The 20,393-nt window shown below is 39.8% G+C and overlaps 1 protein-coding gene across 1 annotated transcript in view; it reads left to right on the top strand.

The window, feature by feature from the left end:
* The window catches only part of SYT6 (synaptotagmin 6), a 329,856-nt gene that overhangs the window by 218,632 nt on the left and 90,831 nt on the right, over nt 1-20,393 (top strand). The window contains exon 3 of the mRNA XM_075264086.1: nt 10,549-11,107. Coding sequence (XP_075120187.1) covers nt 10,549-11,107 — 559 coding nt within the window. The remainder of the gene's footprint in view (nt 1-10,548; nt 11,108-20,393) is intronic.

The following is a 20,393-nucleotide window of genomic DNA, read 5'->3' as shown; positions in this document are numbered from 1 at the left end:
CTAACTGCTTGAAGTTACCCACTTCTTTGTCAATAGTCATCTATCTTATCTTATAAATGTATTATATTCTTACACTATAGTCCACTTATAGCACACTGACACAAAGTTAAGGACTTGCAATGGGAAACCCTGCAGTGTGGGCTGGTGGTTAACTCAAGCAGCAGACATCCAACACTCCTTTGCACAGAAGGAGCTTTCTAAGATCTGACAGTTGTATTAGCAAATGTCTCGCCCTTTCTTAACCAGTTCTAAATTTCAGGTTAAAATTGTCTTCTTTCTTTGTGGAGCTATAATTTTACCAACTTCTTCTGAATAATTTTACATTATATATCACTTCTCTTCTATATATAGTTCTGATCCATAGATGAATGAACAATGCACACAGCTCCTGTTTTTTGTTCTCATTTACACAATATAAAAAAAGTGATGGTCCTTGGATTCTGTATCTATCCATTACACTACAAATATATCAGTGAAATGTAACCTTTGCTGTAAATGTCCAGCGCTAGACTTGTCACTACCATTGTGTAATTCTTGCAAGCTGACCTGTCGACATGCTTACAGTCACATTCATTTTGTGATGTCCCAGGGAGAATGTTGTAATATTAGACCTGGGGAAAGCTGTCAGATAGCATTAGCCGCCATCATGGTGTCTTACAGGTGGATTCACGCTGTGGATATAAGTGAAAGCGACATTTTCTCTGCTCACCGATTCTTGAACAAGCTGCTTACTAATCTCTTCAACACTGTAATTGAATGTCACCTGGAATTTTCTATTGAAATCCAAGGTACCAGCTAACCATTTACACAAATTTTTTACCCAAAATTATAGTCAAATGTTGCACAGGCACACTCATTTTATTTAAAGGGTGATGGGTGTTTTCCAATTCAGTTGTAGCACTGCTCTTGCTGCTAAGACCGCTACCCTTTCCTGCCTGCACTACCTCATGCGTGAGAGTTGATCCTCCCCATCACCTATCCTAAGCAACAAGTGCAGTGCAGTGAGAGCTAATGGCCCGGCCCAGTCCACCAACTGCCATATTTGCATGAGACTTCTAAGTTATTTTTCTCTAAGGCTTGGTTCACATCGGTGTTCAGTATTCCTTTCAGGGAGTCTGCTTGGAGACCCCTCAAACGGAATACTGAATGCATTAAAAAGCAGTGAGCAATGAAAGCACACTGATCCCCTAGACTGTAATGAGGTGTTTGTGTTTTCCACGCGGTGTCCATACGAATCATGCGGAGAGAAAATTACTTTAAGCAGCACTTTTCTCTCTGCATGACTTGTGCGGACACCACGCTGGAAAATACACAGACCCCATTATAGTCTATGGAGTCCGTGTGCTTTCATTGCTCACCACTTTTTAATGCATTCGGTATTCTGTTCAGGAATACTGAACGCAGATGTGAACCAGGTCTAAATCTACAAAAGTGACATACATAACAAAGGTATGCTTTTTAATACTGTAATAGCCAGTGGTGACCGTTGAATATGCTTGAGGGAGTTGGTAGACTCCCACCTATACATGGGTGAATCTCTAAAGATTAATTTAGCTTTGGGTGGTTCAATCCAAAGATTTGTTTCAGGTCAAATAACATTATCAGTTTAAATTGGCTTGAAACCTAGTATATGCCACTATCAGGGCTCCTAGGACTCTATCCAGCTCATTTCTAGCTCTTTAAGGCCGAGTTCCCATGTTAAGGAAAAGCAATTTTTTTTTTGTTGCCGATTTTGGTGCAGTTTTTTGAGCAAAAGTTGGGAGTGAATTTAGCAGGAGGGTATAGTATAAGTGCTTCCTATATATTTCCCATTCCTATTGAAGCCAGTTGTGGCTCAATAAATAAATAAATAAAACGAAGCAAAATCTGCAACATAAAAACAGCTTTTCCTCAGCGTGGTGCCTCAGCCTAAGGATGAGTTCACACTACTGTTGTAGTCCATTCTGATAGTGTCTTTAAAAAAAACAGACACCTATCATAACAGATATTAACCAAAACTAACTGATGTTTAATGGGGTATTCCCACGTCGCATACTCACCCATCTTCGTTTCTGTGAAATCGTCTGTCTTCCGGCTTTGTTGCGTCATTAGTGGGCGGGGTCACATATGCAAAGCCAAGCGGCGAGATGCCGCTGGCCCTGCGTGCATGCTCATAGACCAGTCTAGCCTTCACAATGCGAACACAGACCCGACAGGGTGCCGGGTCTGTAATCGTATTGTGGCTAGAAGGCTAGACTGGTCTATGAGCGTGCACGCAGGGCCAGCGGCATCTCGCTGCTTGGGTTTGCATATGTGACCCCGGAGCGGAGCGGAATAACAGCATCGCTTCTGCCGCTGCTGGCTTCATGCAGGGCAGAAGCATAGCGATGTTGCTGGCTTCACCTGCGCTGGCATCTAACCCTGTGCCGGCGTCTAACCCTGTATTGGCGGCCCCTTCCCCCCAAAGGGTAAACTACCCCCCCCCTCCAGGCTCGCTCCCATGCACTTAGCCCCTCCCCCCTGAGAGCAACTTGACTCGTGAACAGCTAGGTCAGGACTGTGGCCACAAAAAAATGAATAAAGTAAGATAGTGGACAAACAAAGCAGTTTTGCTGAAGCAATGTATTTAGGAAAAGTCTTACATTAACATTAACAAGCAGTATAGATAGGATCCTTGTGATGGGACAACCCCTTTAATGAATCAGTTTAAAAAATGGACACATTAGCATCAGTTAGTGTCTGTGTTTATACTGTTTTTTGTTGTTGTTGTTGTTTCTGCTTTCTGAGCATGCACAGAAAAAAAAGAACAGTAATAACAGGCATTCTAGTAGAATGGATGCCTGTCCGTTACACATAGCCATTAATGTTAGAAAATAATGAACTACAAATTTTGGTGTCCAACGAAAAGTAACGGACGTGTGATGGATTTGGTGTAAACAGTTCTGATAGTGTCCATTGTTAAAATCTTGAAATGGACAATAGCAGCGATCACTACTGACGGTCACCAATGGTGGTGTGAACGCCCGACATAGGCAAAAACTTCTGAAATTATGTCAAAGTGAGAGTTACATGTATGTCTGTGGAAGGTGGATGGTAAACAGTGGATACAAACCGCTAGTTTAATCGTATGCTACGCTGCCATTTTCATTTATGCCTTTTAACAGTTATCCCTTTATGGGAGCAGGATGCTGCACCAACATTGACAATAGGGTTTTTGTTTTAATAGATTTAAGATAATAATAAGTGACAACTACAGAAATTAAAGAATATTTGGGCACACAGTCAGTGTGACTTTTACAAAGTAGGGCAGCACTCTCGTACTAAAATATTGTAAGATTGGGTGCAAGTTCTTTGTGGGGCTGACCACCTTCCCATTCATGTGTATCCAATAAACCAGAATATAGAACAGTACTCCAGAGCGATATGCTTCACAGGATTTATTGAGACAACCACACAACTAACACTGCACATCTGCTTGTCCAGAAACAACCCCCACAACAACAGCCTCAACTTCTTACAAACACCTGTTTTAGACATAACAGAGCACATATGCCTGATGAAGGGTAAAACCCAAAACTTTGCAATAAGCAGAAGAAGCAATGACAAGCGTTTTTTGAAGCAGGGGGCTTTTTAATATAATTTTTCATGCCAACACTATGGCCCCAACAGTGTGGAATAGCAGAATGTGATGTGCCAGACTACTGGACATGTCTGGCTGAGTGGTGGCAATGAAGGTATCTGTGGCAACATCAATGGCAGTACAGTATAGAATAACATGATGGGCCACGCCGCATTAGATGATGTCTAGGGAGACAGAAGCTCTCTCACCTTCTCAGAGTTGGTTCACATCTGTGTTGGGTGTTCTGTTCAGGGAGTCTGCTTGGGGACCCCCCGAACAAAATACCGAACAAATTAAAAAGTGGTGAAGATTGAAAGCACATGCACCCCATAAACAATAGTGGGGTCCATGTGCTTTCTGTGCTATGTCTGCATGGATAGAAAAGTAGTTCTTGCAGTACTTTTCTGTCCGCAAGATTTGTGCGGACACCACACGGAAAATACACAGACTCATTATAGTCTATGGGGTCCGTGTGCTTTCACTGCCCACTGCTTTTTAATGCATTCAGCATTCGGTTCGGGGGATCCCCAAGCAGACTCCCCGAACAGAATTCCGAACACAGATGTGAACCAGGCCTTAGCCATTACACTTGAGGTTTGACAAGAAAAAACTCTAATGAAAAACTGGGCCAGCTTCTTCCACCGTACTAAAATATTGGCCAGAATTTCATTGGGTGAAAGTTATTTGCTGGAATAGGTACAAACATAAAGTTATGACTGCTGAAATGCAGTTAGACAAAAATGGAATAGCCTGTAACCACCAAGGGGTTAACCCTTGTTGATTTGTGTTGAGGTCAATGAAGTCTTGTCCAATCCATGAGGATTCAGATGTTCACAATAAAAGAAGAAAAGTTCAGTGAAGGATATTGTGACGTTCTCTATAGGCTCTGCATATACAGACCCATATCTATGTAATTCTGCACATTTCTCACTGTCACACATCAGCTTATACAGTAGTTTATTATCCAGATTTTTCTTTTATAGTGACTCATCAAACCATATATTTGCCTATGTTGCATGTAAATGTGTGTAGTATCTTACACTGACATCTAGTGGACTAAACTACACTAGAAGCAAGTGTGATAAATTGAAGCTCATTCATAAGACACCGGTTTCCATTGAAATAGACAATAGCAGGGAATACAAAGAAACACAGGATGGAGAATGGGTTTTAGAGAGATCTGTGAAATGGAACCCACATCTATGATCCCACACAAACTCCACTTGTGGGGCCTCATGGATTTGCAATGTGCATAAGCATCTGATTTCACCATACGTGCGATACTGAAATTATACGCCCATCTTAAAGGGGTTGTACTGAACAAATAAAATTACCCAGCAGGCTCTACAAAAATTTAAGTATGAATATTCTCCTCTCATCCATCCCCCTCCATTTTGGATCTATTGTGAAATAATGAGAAACCTATGTAAGTCATACCCAGCAGAGTTGTAGCTAGACTTTTCTTCACCTAGTGCAAAGATCTAGTTTACTGCCCAAACCCTCTAGCTGATTTCCTTCCCAAAGCCAATTTATTGACATATATCTCTTCCTGCAGCACATACCCCACTCATTTTCTAGCTACATCCCTGCCTCCAAAGGTCCAATTTGATTGTATCCTTAAGAGCTTAGGTAACATATAATGTAACATGTAACATATTGTAGAGGAGGTAGCTCGGTAGCAGCAATGGTGTGGACCCAAACAGTCAAAGACAGGGACACAAAATATGCAACAAACAGGTTTATTTAGAAAATAAACAGGAAAATAAATGAACCTTGACTTCATGCACAAAATGAGCAAAATAAAATACATCTTTAACTATAGGCAAAAACAAAATAAATCCTGCTCGTCTGAGCAACTAACTAAACAGAACTGATACCCTAACTATACGTATGGGTTACTACCAGTAACACGAACAAAACAAGCACAATATTGTTTCACTGGACTCAGGGTTACAGGACAGAACCACACACCTCCGTTCACTCCATGGATCTGCATTTGAGTGCAGGATCTACAGCCTTTTCTGGCCCAAGGACTCACACCTGAAGCTGAGGCCTACTCCAGACCTGCACTGGATCCCACATAAGTTAGAAACCTGGGGGAGATATAGTGAGATTCCAGCACTTTGACTTATCACCTTCTCACAATATACAACACCTTTATTTTCAGTCTGAGTAGTAATGTAATACTGGAAGAAATGAAATGCATGCTTTATTTGCTTCCTAGCTTTTTGCAGCTGTATTACATGTATTTCTGCTATCAGTTTCCCTTTTATTAATTCTGTAGCAACAGCATGGCAGTAAGCTTCAGAGCCCTATTGTTAAATGACCAGATAGAGACCTGTATAAAATTTATTTTGCTTTTGCATTATTTATGTATTCGATAAATCGCCTACAAGGCAGCGGGATGTTTCTGCGAGGGCAGCTTTTTATTTGTCTATATATTGTGTCTGAAATATGAATTAAATGTTATTATTTACTGCTGCCTGGAAGCCAAAGTTTTAGAGACTTTAGTATTATCAGTCAGCTCAAGAAAATAACACACTAAGACACTCAAGAAGACACTCGTTCTATAAGATCTAGACCAGAATAATACTGTAGTTTTATCGATGAAAATCCTTTGAAGCTATATAATCCTTTGTAAGCATTACCTTGTCAACTGTCTAACTCATCCTAAATACACATTACATAATGTAGCTACTTTTTTGATCTCTGATAGGCTTTCATACACAGTATATGATACCCATAACATACCCATGAAATAAATTATTTTATTTGCCATTCAGTCTTCAAGACAAGGTGGTACATTTCCCAATATCTACTGTATATGCGCCAGAATCCTGTCTAAAATTTGAGATACAATTCTAGTTTATATGGCATATGCCACATCTATGGTGTGCATTAGACACTTTTAGATAATTGAAGGTGTGGTTCAACCATAAGTACAATAATATAAATACAAAATTATGATACATAAATTTGAGTAAACTATCCTATCAGAACTTCTCTGGCGCTCCCATTGGATAGCAACCCCCAAAGTCCACTCATGATATTTAAAATAAGATAAGATAAGATAATCCTTTAATAGTCCCACAATGGGGAAATTTCAGTGATACAGTTTTATAGATGATACAGTATTATATAACAAGAGAGAAACACATACAAGCTCATGGCAGATAGAGAAATCCTAGGAATCATAGCAACTAAAAAAGAAAGAAACACAGACACACTGCAGGATCATTTAGTTCTCTGTGCGGAGTGATGTTAATAATAAACCCGAATGTGGTTGGAGGACATAAGGAGGGAGGTCACTGCATGTACATGTAACAGGCAGAAACGTTTTTTGCAGAGGTGGGGGACATAGGCAGCTATCATGATAACATGTGGTAGTTCCTTTGGTAGGTGGTGAGATCTCCTGCTCACAGCTGATAGTTCGGTATCTTGCATCAGCACTATTGTCCATTAACCACAATTAAAAAAAATGCCCCAAATGTCCTTCATCACAAGCCCTCCTCCTCCTCCTTTCTTCTTACCACTGTGTTCTACTGCCCAGAGAAGTCCGAAGCCATCCAGGTAGACAGGGTGCTGCTCTCTTGCCAAGCTTCCATAAACACATGGGTAGGTGGGTGATGGTGGGCTCCCAGGCTGTAACAGAGTCCCACATGTCCACAGTAATAGAAAGAAATATCAGTCAGCTGTAGGCATCTTCACACATCAGCAATAGACTCCAAAAATCATCTCCTTGAAAAGAAGTCCACACTTCCATCCAGGTTTCTCCTCCATGCCGCATGGTGAGACATGCTGTTCTTAGCTCCTGGGGGGATGGTAACAGGCACATGTGCACACAGGTCTTGAGTCATTGTCCATGCTTTAACAATAGAAACAAAAGGAACAAAATACTCCACAGGATCTTCCATTTGATTTATAGTTGCTAATTCATTGTGCTAGTTTGCTTAGTTACAGGATAAAGGTTTCTACAAGGGCAAGAGCGGCCTCCCAAAAATGGCCGGCGGCTGGCGGCCATTTTTGGGTGGCTGCTCTTGCTCTTGTAGTTCAATACAGGACCGTATAGCATCCTCCCAAAAATAGCAACCAGCCGGCGGCCATTTTTGGTATACCGCTCTTGCTCTTGTAGTTCAATACAGGAACCTACTGCGCAGGCATCAGAAGTTGGACCGCGTTGGAAGACAGAAGAGGTGGGGTTGCAGCTGAAGATGGAGGCGGCGCTGGAAAGAGCTCTCGGGCAGCAATGGGGACGCACTCATTGCCATTTGAGCGCTGGGTCCCGCCCTCATTGCTGCGGAGAATTCATTTGCATACCGATTAAAACCAGTATTTCTAGGGAACGGCGCCGCGGAGACCACATCTAAAGGTAAGAGTCAAATAGCTTTTCTTAAGGCTATTCCGACGTGGTAATTAGTAAAAAATGTTAATTTAGTGGTAGAATCCCTTTAAGCCTTTGGCTACTGCACATGTACCTTTCTTCCTTCTCCCTCTATTTGACTGGGCAAGACATATTTTAGTGGTCTAATACTCTCTAGGCAAAAAAAACCCTTTTTGTTAAAATAATGATACTGTAATATAAAATATCTTAACGACTTTGACAATCATTTATATTAATTTTTATTGCTGGAATATAGCTGCCTGTAAGTTATTAATGATCATCTTGAGACATGGAGACATATATAGATAGAGATTTAGATCATTTTATCAGTCTTCATAAAGACAAATTGGGCTGGGATGGTTTAACAAAGCAGTTAGAAAATAATGGAGAGTATTATATTGTTATATACCATCTGTTGCATTAGCCATAACTACAGTATGCAGATATTTTTTGTGAAGGAAGTTCGAAATAATGAAATATTTTCTGCCCTGTGGCTTTTTCGTGCAGCTAGCTGCGACAGGATGCCGATGCACTGCATCAGTATCCCATCGCAGCATCCCACTAGATGAATGGGCCTGGATGAATGGGCCTAATCAGGAGGGTGCCTCGAGCTGTGGACGCCGTGGATGACTCAGACACGGAATTTGTGTGAAGATAAAGCATGTTACTCCCAATGAAATGAATGGGAGGTGTTTTTGCAGGCCAATTTTAAGGCAGATTCCATGTCAAAATCTGCCTGCAAAAAACTCCTTGTGAACATACCCCTAGTTTGAACCTGAGCTTTGTTGTCAGTTCGATTTGTTCCAATCTGATTAGGTATGAGCCGAAAGTGCGACTTAATTTGGTATCCTGGGGATGAGGCTTTCCACTTCCTCAGCACTATTGTTGTCCCTCAAGTAGGATGGGTGATGTCATATTAAGGGGGATCAACTCTCAATACCTGGGGTGATGCAGGCAGGAGATAGTAGGGTTCTGAGAGCAACCCCAATGCACCAACTGCCTCATTTGCATAAGACCAAGTTGGTTTCTTTAAATCTACAAAACTGACATATCTAACATAAAAAATATACTATGCATCACTGTTATGCGTTCTGTAATATGGCAATGACAGGTAACTTTTCGTGGAGGAGGTGACCTCATTAAAGTGGATTAAAATGGCAGCAAAGATGGACACAATATGTGATAAAACTTCAGCTGCATTGTGAATACACACGTACAAGATGTGCTGCTGTATCTTCAGAGGTTAAATGGCCCCAAATCAGAAATCAGGAAAAAGTGAAAACAGAAGTAAAATTTCCATCCTTCTCTTACAAATGATGTACCCAGATGTCTTACATTCTTGACTACAAAATATTCCTTAAAAGAAGCCATTGCTTGATGCTTTTGTTATGTCGATGTAAAGTACAATAGTTAACATATACAGTACTTCCTTATACACAGCATTTCCATACGTTCAGAAATGACATATTATCCCTGCTGCTACCTTGTAATTCAGCAACTGTGATACTTAGTCTTAGATTAAACACAAAAATGACTGTTTTCATCAGGAAAAGATCAATCCGTAGAATTGATTGCTACCTTGGCCGTTTTACAGCTGTCATTTAGCAAGGTTTGTTGTCAAGCAGTCAATGGTTGCCAATATTATGACACAAAATAGAAACTACTCAGCATAGAACTTGTCAGCCAAATGTACTTGAATCTTCAACATGCCTTCCTTTTATTACTTTTTTATGTAGTATTTATTGTGTTTTATTACCTTCACTTCAATACTGAATGTGTAAAGCACTCCTCATTTTTGCTTAATGCTGCTTGATCGATAAGGGTAAGAAAGCAAACTGCGCCATTGGCAGTATATTCCCAGACTGGGCCTATAGTGTGTTCATTTACATTAGCTGGTTAGTGCTAACATAGGCTAGATTCACATCCGCGCTGGGGTTTCCATTCTTTGGGTCCGCGTGGGAACCCGAAAAATGCAAACCTAACTCACTTAAAAAGCAGTTACCCCTGGAAACCTGCAGACCCCATAGACTATAATGGGGTCCGCCAGGATCAATTAATGTAAGGGAGAGCACTAGTATGGCCATTGCGGCATCCTTTGTCTTCATCCTTGCAGGTGAAAGGAGATCTACATCATTAGTTATGTGCATTGATATTTTTGCAGGAAAGTTTTGATTTCTTATGTATAAGCCTCGTTCTCAAATATTCTGAACACAACACTTAATATTGGCAATCTCTGTGCCCAAATAATGTCAACCTCAATGCTTTCTTAATAGTCACACTGTTCTTGACAATCATAGGTCCCATAACCATGACAAACACTATTCTATAATAGCAAGTACAGGTATAGCACCCGCATAAAACTGGTGGCCTAAGAGCATGTGTTCCTTTCATTAGAGATTAGCATGAAAAATAGGTTATTTGTCCATCAATACTACGCTGTCATTGACTAAGCTGTGTCTAGATTACCTTATTATTGGAAATCTCGGGAACAATTTATCATACAGGCAATTCACCCACCCATAGGAAGGCGTAAATCATCATTGTAATATTATTTTCATATATTTTACAGGCATATTTCTTTTAAACGGCACTTGCCCCGTCAGATGCACGTGTCTAGCGTGGACTTTGGAACCGATACGTTGCAAGTGTCCGAGCAACCAACTAGCATTGGAAGGATAAAGCCTGAGCTGTACAAACAGAAATCAGTGGATTCTGAAGACACCAAGAAGGATGATGCTAAGACATGTGGAAAAATCAACTTTACCCTAAAGTATGACTATGAAAATGAAACCCTTATAGTTAAAATTCTCAAAGCATTTGACCTTCCTGCCAAGGACTTTTGTGGAAGCTCCGACCCTTATGTGAAGATTTATCTTTTACCTGATCGAAAGAGGAAGTTTCAAACTCGGGTTCACAGAAAGACTCTAAACCCAACTTTCGATGAATCTTTCAATTTCCCAGTCCCATATGATGAGTTACCAAATCGAAAACTTCACCTTAGTGTGTTTGACTTTGATAGATTTTCAAGGCATGACATGATAGGAGAGGTTATTTTGGAAAACTTATTTGAGTCTTCTGATTTGTCAAGAGAGTCTTCGATCTGGAAGGATATTCAGTACGCCACCACGGTAAGAAACCATTTATTGGAGAAAATGTTAATATAAAACCATTTAACTGGTAACTGAATGAATATTTGGTGATAACATACTTTACATCTTAGTCTCTTCGCAGTCTAAGAACATACTCAATGCATTGATATTTGTGAGAATAATTTTACCAATGTAAGATCAGTTTTTCTTATATTATGAGGATCCTGGGACATTGAACATGCGGTATGATCTACGGGAAGCATATTAGAGGGTAGCGGGTGCTGAGCAGATTGTAATGTAGTTTTGTGGTGAAAGAGTCCATTTATCTTGTAATTTTCTCCCTTTAAATTCTTGCACATACAGTGTTTGAGTCTAGAGGCAGTCCTACTTATTGATAGCTATCTACGCATGTATCTAAGGGCCTTCCTAACATATGCAAACTACTACATATCACTGGTATCGTCTCACATGACAAAGGGTCTTTCGAGTCTTTTAAGATGTCAGGACCTAGGGGTGGATGCTGATTCCATACCTCCTATATGCATATGACGTGTAGGTGTCTGGCCATAGAATATTGTAAGTACTGAAGATCACCATCAGAGCAGTTATTGCTGCATTCTCTACTGCTATATCTATACCTATTTACTTATAAACTCCTGATGAACTCAATATATATAGAGAATGGGGAAACACATTGATCTCATAAGAACTAAGAGAGCTGGACAGGGCTGTATGTCCTGAGATTATAAGAGGTGACAGCTTGGCCGAGTTAAGGATGGAGACAATGGCTAGTTGTAAATCAGTATCCCTATATCCTTATAGGGATATCCATAATTTTAACCCTTCATTTGGCAGATGCCTACACATATCATATGCATATGTGCATGCTTTATTAGATATATTAATAAAGCTTATTTCTTAACCATTACTTTTTACTTTTTTTTTTTTTTTTTAACTATTCCTCTCTGCGGTTTCACAGGCGTAAAAAAGTACAATTTATTACTAAAACAGTGCTACAGCTTTTTACATTAATATGTTTTTTCTGAGCTCTTAGCACATCGCAAGTAATCTATGACATTAAATACTGCGTCTTGCTTTAGCTAAATTCACATTAGGTCAATATATCAAACCTAATCTTTATACAAGCTATACAAATAATAAAAGCCCGACACAAAATGATGTAGAAGTATATTTTCCATGCGTCACTTATTTATTGTTCAATGACAAGGCCTGCAAGATGTAGCAAATCTTATTGTGTTCATTGGAGGATCTCTGCTTCACAGAAGAAATATATTTATACCTAGTTCTTCGAGTTTTTTTGCTTTATGTACTTTATTATAAATTCAAGCTTGAATTCATACTGAAAAGTTAACGCCTTCCCGACATCTACTGTGCTATGATGGAGGCCTCTCTGCTGAAAGACGGTTTAAAAAATATATATATATATATATATATATATATATATATATATATATATATATATATATATGTATATATATAAAATTGCAGCCCCTTTTCCATAGAATAGATATAAAACTGAAAAAATGACTGTGGAATACATATACATTAGGGATCCCTGTGTCTGAAAATGCCCAGTGTACAAACCTTTAAATGTATTTTTACCGTACGTTGAACGCCGTAATAGAAAAAAACAAAAGGTCCAGCTGCCATTTTTTGGCTGTTTTGCTTCTGTTAAAAATTTTAATTAAAAGTGATCAAAGCAACAGACGGTTTCCAAAATGGTACATCTAAAAAATACACCTGACCCCCAAAAAAGCTATCCTATGCACCCCCGTACACAGAAATAGGTAAGGAAAACTTTAAGAAAAAATTTCTTTTTACAAAATTTTGGATTTTTGTTAAATGGTTAAAATGTAAGCAAAACTATATAAATTTGGAATCCCTGGAAAACATAGAATACAGATGACATGTCATTTTGGTTGCATGATGAACGCTGTAAAAACGAAGCCCGTAAGAAAGTATCACAAATGCACTTTTTCTCCAATTCCACCCCATTCTGATTTTTTTTTTCCAGCTTCCTAGTACATTGTACAGAATAATAAACAAGAACAATTTATCCTGTAAACCGTAAACCCTCATATGGCTCTGAAAGCAGAAAAATAAAAAAAAATAAAAAAACATAGGGTTTGGAAGGCAAGGAGTATAAAGTGAAAATTGAAAAATACCTCCGCCTGGAAGGGGCTAATGGAAATTTGATGGTGCACAGTGCATATATCACTATTCCATAGTGAAAAGAGGTTGCCCCACAATCCACATTTATTAAGATAATTACGGTAATATATGGCTAATCACTAGGGTCCCACCACTGAGACCCCCACATATCTCTAGATTGAGAAAGATAACTGAGTTCAAGGATCAGTGCAGCGAGGAGGGACGGAGAACTCATGTAGCGATTGTGGTGATCCTAAAGGCGGATCCCCAGTGATCAGATGTTTATCACTTAAGTTCTGGATAGGTAAGAAATGTTGATTTTGTTAATAAATAGAGATTCGCGAATAGTATTCGATCAAGTAGGTATTTGATTGAATACTTCGATATTCAAAATACTCGTACTCTGTCGAATACCACGCGGTAAATGCAGTAAATATTCACACTATAAATATACACCATATAAGTTTTTTTTCAATGCCTATGGTGTCCTAGTACCTGTCCCACCTACCCTGCATTGTTATTGGTGGAAAAAAAGCGCCACGGAAGGTGGGAGGAGAATCGATTTTTTACGCTTGGTATTCGACCAAGTACGAATATTTCGAATATCGTAGTATTCGATCGAATATCTACTCGATCGAATACGATTCGCTCATCTCTATTAATAACCCCTATAAACCTTATCTATCACTATAAAAGAAACAAAAACCTTCTACACATTTTTCAAATAATTTCTATTAGAATTATTAGCTGTTAGTATTTGTATTTATAATATTCCCCTAGTGGCAGCTATTAGAAGTTTCATTCTATAATAGGAAGCAATTTTGTTCTATGACAGTCACACGGTTAGTCAGAATGATATTTTTATAGATAGACAAGCAAATACTGATTATTTTGTGTAAGTTGTTTGTTTTTCATTTCTTCATTATTCTTTTTATTTGCACAAAAAATGAAGCAAATTCCATGTATAATATGCTTAGAGTTATTCTGCTGTTCTCTAAATGCCATTTGTTATTTCACAGAAAATTGCTTCCGGCAACAAATATAAGACCTATTACAGATTATTAGATGTGACTTAGAAATGATAGTAGACACGCTGGAATGCTGCTTTGTTTTCAATATGCATTTATGAATATATAGGTTAACTATCATAATTGTATAATAGGAAAGTGAACAATCGGGTAGTAAAATCAGGATTTTATGCTTGTAACCTTTTCTCAAAGTGGGATTTCTTGCATAAATTAATGATTACTCCTAAGCAGTCGGGCGCCTGGTGTTTGATCTCCGTAACTAGAAATTTTCCATTTAAATGAAGAAATGTCACTGTTTTATATACAGATTTTTATGGGTATTATCTATCAGGCCTCTGCAATACTGACAGGATGTTTGGAAAGCATTTTTGTAATCAGAGTGATCTAACCTCTGTTCATGAACAAATGTCTTGTATAAACATGTTCGAGGAACTAGTGACAACTGACCTGACACCCTGGGCCATAATATAGAATCTTTTAATGTTGTAAAATTGCATGTACAACTCTGTATAGCCTGGGGTTTGTTAGACTATAGCTGTAAATAGCTGGTAGAGAGGGTCAAGCACAGGTTTTGTATCTCCAAAGAACCTATAGTCTATTATTACATTGCTCATTTAAGCTCACAGTACCATAGGCCACATTTATCAAGGCCACCGATTGTCATTCATCTACTATATAAAAAAATATTTTTATAGAAGGATTTTAACTCAAGGCTATAAAACGCTGGTAATTTTTTTCTTTCATTATGTACCTATATATAACTCATTCATGAGATCCTTCTCTTTAGCTATGTCCAAAAGTTACACAAGAAGTTATAAGGACTGTTCCACATAAACTTTCCATGGGAGGAAAGCAAGATCTTTCCACAGTTCTGGTCACACAGTTATATTGAAGATGACAGTGCAGCCTCCTTAGCTGTATATTTATGGTCTCTTAGATGATGAATATACAGAGAGAAGGATAAATACACTGTCACCCAGCAGACAGAGATGGTACAGTCTCTAGATATCCATGCAATGCTGTGTTCAGGCATCATAAGCTTGATAGAGAATGAGAAATCTAAAAATCAAGATGGTGTTTGTTGGTAGGAGTAGACATCAAAGAAGTACTATGGGGCCTGAGAACTTAGGAGGCCTGGTCAGCACCCTGCTGATTTTTTTTAAAATAGCTGTTTGCTTACTTACTTTTACAGTACTGTCCCTACAATAAAGGGACAGTATACTATGTGGGGAGCCAATAATGGAGCATTGGCTTTATACTGTATTAGCCCAGTAAAGGGCACTTTATACCATGTGGAGGCCAGGAAAGGGTGTAGTATACTATGTGGGGGCCAGTAAAGGGGGTGATACACCATGTGGCGACCAGTAATGTGATTGTTATATCATATGGGGGTCAATAAAGGGGATGGGGCAGTAAATGGGGAATTATACTGTATTGGGAACAGTAATTGGTGTGTAGGGGCCAGTAAAGGGGCATCAAAAGTTTGATATGGGACCCAAACTTTGTTTGTTACTCCCCTGATTCAGTGTATAGAACAGGGATCGGTAACATTCAGCACACCAGCTGTTGTCAAACTACAAATCCTAGCATGCTACAGTCACTTCTGTTGGTGTTCTGAGAACAGCCAAGCAAGTGTGCATGCTGGGAAGTGTAGTTTCATAACAAGAGTTCTGAAGATTAGGAATTCTTGGTATAAAATATGAATGTGGCCAAAAATCTAAATTTATATGGAGCTTGGACTAATGATCTAGTTAAGGAAATAAATATATCCAGAGCATGCCGTGTCTTAGAAAAACACCAGACCCAAAAATAACAAATAACGGCATCAAAACATAACAAATAAACAATGGGAGACTTATTATCTTTCTTTCATTGTTCTAGCTTTTCATGGATGTTGTATAATTTGTAAAAATCTAATAAAATCTGGATTACAAAAAAACAATGGGAGACATAACATGATTGATTGTATCACAAACTTTGGTACCCATTTGTGCAAAAATGGAAAAATTTCTCAGATTTTCTCCACTCTTGAGTTGTCATACAAACTACCATCAGACCAATGGATTAGCCCCTCAATATTCGACTACTCGAATCGAATATCGAACCCTATTATAGTCTATGGGGGGGAAAATGCTCGTTTCAGGGGTAGGCAACGTTCGATCAAATTACACTTACCAAGTCCACGAGTGAGGGTCGGGCTGGATCCTCCAAGAAGTCTTCTCCTTGCAGTGTCCCCGCGGCGTCTTCCGGCTCTTCATTCACTCTGCCAGGCATTGGGCCTGGGCAGAGCCGACTGCGCATGCCCACACTACAAGCGGACATGCGCAGTCGGCTCTGCCCAGGCCTGATGCCTGGCAGAGTGAATGAAGAGCCGGAAGAGCCGAAAGCTGCACGGAGAAGACTTCTAAAGGTAGGATTCGGCCAATCAATGCTGGTTCTGCATCAAACTTTTACATTCGAACAGCGAGTGGTACTCGATCGAGTACGAGTATTTCGAATACCGTAGTATTCGATCGAATACCTACTCGATCGAGTACTACTCGCTCATCTCTATATTCTACCCATTGTTTATTGTGTAGTGATCTTTCACTATAGATTTGAATGTGACATCTGGCCACACAAAAATACACGAAAAATGAAACAAAAAATTGTGAAAAATAGCATGAAAACACCATGAAAAAACCTAAACATAAATTTAATTTAGGAACAGATACAGGACGTATTTGTGCAGCAAGAACACCACTCAACTGATAGGTTTACATAACGCTCGATTGGTTTAGGATCAAGCTGTTTGCAACAAAGGAGACAGATGTGTGTACTTAATGAGGCCCTGAAAATAGATTTTATCCATGTAGAGTCTTTCACTGTGACGACTCTAATGTTATAATGTAATATAAAAAGGCATTTGCTTCAATAATATCACAGAACGATCTAAACAGGTTTGAATTGAATTTAATACTATTAAAAAGACAGAAACATAACATCAAAAAATTAATTGGGACATGTGGTTAAGTTATTTTTGCCATCATATTGAATTCTCAATAATGTTTAATTACCCGAAAGATAAGATAACAATAATGAGAATAGAATGTGAATCTGTTTTATTAATGGACAAGTCTTTAGTCAATATTAACCACTGCAAAAAACCCTATATAAAAAAAGAGCAAAAAAAAAAAAAAGGAATTTAGAATTTTTAATCTGAAATAAAAACAGCACTTGTCCAGTTTTTCTAAATGAAATTTTAGGCTGAAGGCCCCCAGTGCAAAAATGTAATGTTTTTGCTGCACAGAAAAAAAAAATCCACAGTGGATAAGTTGTGTTTTCAAAAAAGCATGCATTTTTGAAAATTCCAGGATGTCAATTATACCTGTGGAAATACTCGCATTTTCCCTATAGGTATAATAAGGGCAGAAAGTTCACATGGAAAAACTCAGCAAAAATACAATGAAAAACACTGCTGAAAGAATGGGATGAATTTTTCCCCATGTTTTTTTTTTTCACACAGTTTTTTTTCTGCGTTTTGCTAAGTTGGGGCCTTAGCCTTAAAGACAAAACCAGGAGTAGATTAAACCATTGAAGGGGTATTCCCAACTTGCCTGTTCACCATCTTGCATGCCGTGTGCTCTGTTCACTTCCTGGTTGGGTGGGCGGGGTTTCACTTGCTGTCTCACAGGCAAAGCCAGCTCTGCTATCTCCCTTCATAGCAGTACATGTTTGCAGTCAGTAATGAGGGATGTTTGTAAATAAATTAGCACAGTGTCACTGGAAGATGCACAATATGAAGCTGATGTAGCAGAACTGGATTTGATAGGTGATGAGAATCCCAAATTTACATGCCACAGGACCAAGAGTCAGCTTGCAATAAACTCAGTTTTAGGTCTGTGTTTACATATAGAGGAAACAGACTCCCCATCTCAGCCCTTATCAGCAAAATTCAATTAGAAGACTGATATCTGGAAGAGCCAGAGATAAACAGCTCGTAAATAAATACAAGCTTCTCCAAGCACTCAGCTCCCCCTCCCCTCCCTTCCTGAGAGCAGGGAACTATGTCGCTTATCCTGGGCAGAGAGATAAACAGCTCATAAATACAAGCTCGCTCCCATGGACTCAGCTCCCCCCCTCCCCTCCTGAGAGCAGGAAGCTATGTCACTTGTCCTGGGTGGAGAGATAAACAGCTCAGAAATACAAGCTCCCAAGAGAGAGATAAGATCATCCCCAGGTCTGTGGTTATGGAAACGCAGTGTAAACAATGAAGTGAATAATCTCATATAGGAGCCAAACAAAACAGTTTTGCTGAAGCAATGTATTTAGGAAAAGTCCTAAATCCACATAAACTTGCGGTATAGATAGGATCCTTGAGGTGGGACAACCCCTTTAATGGCATGGCCAAAAAATACCTTAAGGCTAAGGCCCCAAGTAAAGAAACCCAGCAAAAAACAATGCAGGAAAAAAAAACGTGGCAGGAATGGCTGTGGGAAGGGAGCTATGGCTCTGTGTAAGGTGTGCATAGATGTACATGGAGAAAAAGCACTCCACAGTTTGTTACGCAATTTCTCCTACATAGAGCAACACACCATTTTGGCTTGGAAACTGTATAGGTACATGGCAGAGCTCAGGACAGAAAGAGTGTTATTTAGCTTTAGGAGGCAGGATTTTGCTGGAATAGTTTGCAGGTGCAATGTCTCATTTGCAGAGTTCCTAAAATACTTGAACAATGGAAACCCTCCCAAAGGAATGAAACCCTTCTTCAAGGAATTTAAGCAGTGGTATATTTGGCATTTTGATCCTGCAAGTATTTCAAAGAATTTATTAAAACTGGGTTTGGAAAAATGACTTAGGGTAATTTCACATGGAGATTTTTGGTCAGGTTTTTGAAGCCGTATCTGCCTCAAAATCCTGACCAAAAAGCAGAAAGCAGTTCCTAGAAGAAAGAAGTGAGGTGCTCTTTCTTCAGTCCATTTCGCCTCGTGATTCAGCCTGAAGACACACCCTCCTCTGGACTAGGCCCAATCATTGGTCCAAAAAACCCCATCTGAATTTACCCTTAGGCCTGAGTTAATTAGTTGGGTAGGGCTAGTAGTACGCACGCTAGTTAGGGAAACAGGGAGGGGATATGTGAGAGAGAGAAAGGGACAGAGTGAGAGAGGGATCTGAGTGAAGAGCAAGGCATCATGGTAGTTGTTAGAGATGAGCGAACACTAAAATGTTCGAGGTTCGAAATTCGATTCGAACAGCCGCTCACTGTTCGAGTGTTCGAATGAGTTTCGAACCCCATTATAGTCTATGGGGAACATAAACTCGTTAAGGGGGAAACCCAAATTCGTGTCTGGAGGGTCACCAAGTCCACTATGACACCCCAGGAAATGATACCAACACCCTGGAATGACACTGGGACAGCAGGGGAAGCATGTCTGGGGGCATAAAAGTCACTTTATTTCATGGAAATCCCTGTCAGTTTGCGATTTTCGCAAGCTAACTTTTCCCCATAGAAATGCATTGGCCAGTGCTGATTGGCCAGAGTACGGAACTCGACCAATCAGCGCTGGCTCTGCTGGAGGAGGCGGAGTCTAAAATCGCTCCACACCAGTCTCCATTCAGGTCCGACCTTAGACTCCGCCTCCTCCGGCAGAGCCAGCGCTGATTGGCCGAAGGCTGGCCAATGCATTCCTATGCGAATGCAGACTTAGCAGTGCTGAGTCAGTTTTGCTCAACTACACATCTGATGCACACTCGGCACTGCTACATCAGATGTAGCAATCTGATGTAGCAGAGCCGAGGGTGCACTAGAACCCCTGTGCAAACTCAGTTCACGCTAATAGAATGCATTGGCCAGCGCTGATTGGCCAATGCATTCTATTAGCCCGATGAAGTAGAGCTGAATGTGTGTGCTAAGCACACTCATTCAGCACTGCTTCATCACGCCAATACAATGCATTAGCCAGTGCTGATTGGCCAGAGTACGGAATTCGGCCAATCAGCGCTGGCCAATGCATTCTATTAGCCCGATGAAGTAGAGCTGAATGTGTGTGCTAAGCAATCTGATGTAGCAGAGCCGAGGGTGCACTAGAACCCCTGTGCAAACTCAGTTCACGCTAATAGAATGCATTGGCCAGCGCTGATTGGCC

The sequence above is a fragment of the Leptodactylus fuscus genome, chromosome 2 (genome assembly GCF_031893055.1).
Source record: "Leptodactylus fuscus isolate aLepFus1 chromosome 2, aLepFus1.hap2, whole genome shotgun sequence".
In the NCBI taxonomy this organism is placed as follows: Eukaryota; Metazoa; Chordata; class Amphibia; order Anura; family Leptodactylidae; genus Leptodactylus; species Leptodactylus fuscus.
This window is presented reverse-complemented; position numbering and strand designations above follow the sequence as displayed.